Source organism: Spermophilus citellus, assembly GCF_964194105.1.
Source record: "Spermophilus citellus genome assembly, chromosome: 2".
Taxonomy (NCBI): Eukaryota; Metazoa; Chordata; class Mammalia; order Rodentia; family Sciuridae; genus Spermophilus; species Spermophilus citellus.
Genome location: NC_138183.1, coordinates 196,940,240 through 196,945,488, shown reverse-complemented (window position 1 = coordinate 196,945,488; position 5,249 = coordinate 196,940,240). Strand labels below are relative to the sequence as shown.

General features: G+C 36.0%; 1 protein-coding gene across 1 annotated transcript; it reads left to right on the top strand.

Moving 5' to 3' along the window:
* Nucleotides 1-2,361: 2,361 nt before the first annotated feature.
* On the top strand, nt 2,362-3,297 carry LOC308642127 (olfactory receptor 52E1-like; the record flags this gene model as incomplete). The annotated part of the gene is made up of 1 exon (XM_081280733.1): nt 2,362-3,297. The coding sequence occupies one exon, from the start codon at nt 2,362-2,364 to the stop codon at nt 3,295-3,297; it is 936 nt and encodes a 311-aa protein (XP_081136859.1).
* Nucleotides 3,298-5,249: the final 1,952 nt, after the last annotated feature.

Here is a 5,249-nt window from a genome sequence, read left to right as displayed (position 1 = left end):
TGTGTTGGTATAATCTTTTCTACACTTGAGCAACTATGGCTTTCATTCTTTCTATGTAGTCTCTACATGCAATTCATGAATTATTTGACATTTTTGCTAATTTTTCTGTGTATCCTATGTATTTACTGATCTATGAAGGTCCTTTCTCTTCCTATTTTCTGATTATTTCTCCTTGTTATGTTTTCTTTAATCCTTTGTAACATAACTTAAAGTTCTGATAATGACCATAGCCCAAGCCTGTTTGACAAGAAGGGAGAACTATATTTGATTTATCTGATACCATTCAAAATTTTCCTTCACCCATTGCAGCCATTTAAAACACAACCAAACCACTTGCTACTTTCCCCCAGGTAGTACTAATCATTTGCAATGATGTAGTCTCTAAGTGTATAACTCTTATGTGCAGATCACTAAAGATAAGAAAAATCAGTTGCCTTTAACTCTATTAAAATATTTATACACAGATAAAAAGAGGATCAAGACTTAATATTTACTAACCACTGCTAGGGATTCCATGACAATCTCTGTCAGTACTAAATTCACTATAGCTTTTTACTTTGTGATATTCTTTAGAATAGCCTTAACTATCCTACTTAGCCAAACCTTAACTACTCGCCCCCCCTTTTTGATAATCCAACTTGTGGACATAAGAAAAATACTTTTCCCTAATTTCCCCAAAAGGAGTCATAAAACAATGAGCTGAAGAACATGAACACAATCCCCATGTCTATTTCTTAATATTCTACCATAATCGTGCATAAAACTCTGTTAAATTAGCTAAAACAAAGTTAAGAGAAAAAATGTGAGTATAGATGAAGATCAATTACATCTCTTTCCCAAATCCCTTAGTTTACTTCTCTCATATAGTCATCCCTGCTCAAATTAGGGATAGTTTTCTAAACAGGTTTTTTTTTTCTTGGAAAACCTCTTATAGTCTCTCAATCTAGCAGTTTGTTTGCTGTTGAATAATTATCTTAACTCAATTTGTTGTCTCCTTCCAATAGCTGTGATCAAATTCTCCATTATAAGGCTTTTTTAAAATGTTTTGTTTTAGTTGTAGTTGGACACAATACCTTTATTTTATTTTTATGTGGTGCTGAGGATCAAACCCAGTGCCCAGCATGTGGTAGGCGAGTGTTCTACCACTGAGCCACAACCCCAGCCCCTCCATTATAAGGTTTTTAAGGGAATTTTTTTGAAGACCAAAGCTGCTATGCATCTTTGCAAGACACACCCATGCACTCATACATGAATACATATGCTGAGAAGTATGTGTAAGAGAGCTCTTTAGTAGTGCTTAATTAATGGGATATATCCTGACAAAAACTTGGTATAATAAGAAAATAATAAAATTAGTGTCAAGGGGTGATGTATATAAACTACTTTAAATACCTGATAATTTGTAACATCTTATAAACTTGAACATGAATGCTTTTGTGTGTGCAAGCATGTAAATCCATGTTTTTTTCTTGATAGTGTCAACCAGAAGATACCTAAAATCAGCAAAGCCTATCATCACATCAGAAATGAACAGTGTGTATGTGCATTCTATTAGAAGCAGACCACAGAAACAGAATTGTCCTGATACATAATTTACTGTGGCTTCAATAGTATTATCTCAAAGCAGAGTGTATTGAAGAGATCAGAAGACAACTATGGAATAAGAACTAGTTTCAGAAGCTTAAATAATAGGATGTCTACACATATTCAAATGATTTTAGAAGATTCTAGTTTGCTGCATTGATATTTTCTTTGAAGATCGAATTAGATTTGCACAGCACAAAAACATGATCTATATACAATCATAATGACTTTTATCATGCTAACTCCATTTTTACTTTTTGGTTCACAAATATATATTCATAAATGAAATAATTTTTCTAAGAATAGCATAAAAATTCCAGGATATATCTTTGTGTATCTAAAATGGCAAGGATATAATTTTATCTTAATAATATTTTATTAATTTAAATTGCTGACTTGTGTAACTGATAACAACCACTAACACTAACTTTAAATCACTAATACTTTAAGTTTCTTGAGGAAAAGAACCTTTATCTTGTTCATCATTTGCAATAAGTCTTTGCATACAATTCTGCAAGCAAATGTTGGATAATAAGTTTGTTGAACTGAAATGTTGAATTAAATTGAATTGTTGTGATGAAGTGACACCACATTGTACCATTAAGCTTTATGTACTTTCAGCCCTGTATGATGCATAAATATGGGTAAATATGATAGAAGTTTCTTTTTCTCTTTCTTTTTTTTTTGTGTGTGTGTACACTAAATAAGGATGAGACTCACTCAGTGAATGAGAGGAATTTGGCCTTAAATGTATTTTAATATAGAGAGCTCCAAAACATGGCTTCACTTAATACCACCCTATTTCATCCACACTCTTTCCTCCTTCTGGGGATCCCTGGACTGGAAAATATGCATCACTGGATTGGTCTTCCATTCTTTGCTGTGTTCCTGACTGCTGTACTTGGGAATATAACCATCCTTTATGTGATCCGGACTGAACACAGTCTCCATCAGCCCATGTTCTACTTTCTGGCCATTTTGTCATCTATTGACCTGGGCCTGTCCACATCCACCATTCCCAAGATGCTTGGCATCTTCTGGTTCAACCTGAGAGAAATCACGTTTGAGGGCTGTCTCATCCAGATGTTCTTCATCCACCTATACACTGGCATGGAGTCAGCTGTACTTGTGGCTATGGCCTATGACCGTTACGTGGCCATCTGTAACCCTCTTCGCTACACATTAGTGCTGACTAACAAGGTGGTGTTCATCATTGCGTGGGTAATCCTCCTGAGACCCTTGTCTCTCTCCATTCCTTTTGTTCTACTCATCCTGCGATTACCATTTTGTGGGCACCATGTCATCCCACACACTTATTGTGAACACATGGGCATTGCCCGCCTGGCCTGTGCCAGCATCAAGGTCAACATCATCTATGGCTTGTGTGCCATTTCTATCCTGGTGTGTGACATCATAGCCATTGTCATTTCCTATGTCCAGATCCTTCAGGCTGTATTTCGACTCTCTTCTCAGGATGCCCGGCTCAAAGCACTTAGCACCTGTGGCTCTCATGTGTGTGTCATGCTGACTTTCTACACCCCTGCATTTTTTTCATTCATGACCCATAGGTTTGGCCGGAACATACCACGCTACATCCACATCCTTCTAGCCAATTTCTATGTAGTCATCCCACCTGCGCTCAACCCTGTAATTTATGGAGTCAGAACTAAACAGATTAGAGACCAGGTGATGAAAATGTTTGCCAAGAAATAAAATAGCCCTGGTGTTTATAAAGGATGTTTTAAGAAAGGAGTGGTGAATTGGGCATGGCGGCACATGCTGGTAAATACCAGGGGCTAAGGAGGCTGAGACAGGAAGACTGCCAAGTTCAAAGCCAGTTTTGGAAACCTACAACACCCCTTCTTAAGAAAAAGTCTGGGGATGAAGTTCAGTAGCAGAATGTTTCTAGATTCAATTGCTAGTCCCACAAGAAAAAAAGTGGATGGGGAAGGAAAAAGAGAAAGAAAGGAGTGGCAATGATTTCTGATGTTCAAAATGGAAGGAGAACATTAGGAAGGTACATTGATTATCTCAGGGAAGGCTACCAATAGCAATTCTTTGGCCTGTTAGGTCTCCTTCGTCAACCCAAAAATAAAGCCCAAGTCTTATGCATATATAAAGTATTTATAAATTCCCATTGTTTATAAATTATTCAGATTTCTACTGTGGAAGAAAACCAACAGTGTCCTGCTTACATTTTGACTGAGCACATTGCAGTTACAGGAAGCTGAAAGCAAAACCAAGCAAGATCCACATGTGAGCAAACAAAGAAACAAAACAAAAAAACCCTAAGACTTTCATATTTAAACTAAAGACAAACATAAAGACTTTCACATTTTACCTTCAAAAAAACGTACCAGATCTGTTTGATTAGTGTTGATAGAAAATAGCAAATACTGGAGTATTTTCTATATGCCTGGGATTCAGTGTCAAAAAGAATGTTTTCTTGACTTTGCTATGTTAATATCAGATGGTAAGAAAGTGATATTGTGAATATCATGATTATGTGAGAAAACTGGAAATTTTGTTCTATTTGTTGTCTTTTCTTTTTAAAGATCTATTGTTTCCTTGTTGGATGTGTTTACAGAGTCAAACTTACTCTCCTCTTTTGAAATAATCTATTCTCTTCCAGTTTTGTCTATTATCCTTTTTTAAAGAACGCTTAGAGGAATTTCATTCTTATGGAATATTCAAGTCCCTGTGATGTTCCAGGTCTGGCACCACCTAAGTGGGTTTTTGTTTATTTTAATTTAGGGAACTCCAGTTCCATACATTATCCCTCAGTGTTATCTAGATCCACGTGACATTGTTAACATTTTGTGAAGAAAAGATTCAAGGTAAAATTTGTGAAATCTTAGAAAAGCCTAAGTTTCTAACACTACTTTTATTTTAGAACCTCAGAGGTTTTTTTTTTTAATCACAAATAATCATTTAAAACTTTAAAGGGTGATTGCTAGAGTACTCTATGTAGAATACCCCATGACACTCATATTCTATAGAATGCACTTTAAAGAAAAAAAAACACCCTTACTATTACTTATTACACTAGAAAATATGATGTCACAAATTCTTAGATGGAATTTGTATCAACATTGAATCCCCAACTTGAATTCCTTTGGAAATAAATCCATCAGTTATGCTCGGTGGTTTTTCCTGGACTCCTTCAATGAGACTGAACTCATTTTTTATATCTCTATTTATTTTATTTAGAAAATAACCTCTAAATTTTATTCCCTCATTGTATTCTGAGTGAGTTTTAAAGTGTTCACTTTCTTTCTAAATATTGGATATTTTGTGTAGAATTGATACAGAGTCCTTGAAACTTGGTTGAATTCCCCAGTGTAGCCATTGGAGCTTAGAGTTTTCTGTTAGGTTACTAACTACACATTCAATGTATTTAATGAGTAAACAACTGTTTGATTCATCCATTTCTTCATGCTGCTATTAAAGTCTGTAGTGACTGTAGCCCAGTCTACAGAGGGCCTTTCTGAATGTCTACCCTGCTGTCAGCTTGAGGTGTTCCCTTTGCTCCAGAATCATAGATCTGCCCAGTTCCCAAGTTCTTGAGGCTCCCTCAGCTGATTGCTTCTTCTCCACCCCCGCTTATCTGGTAGTGGGGGATGGGGGATATTTTATTATCTGCTAGGATGGGTGAGCTTCAGTCT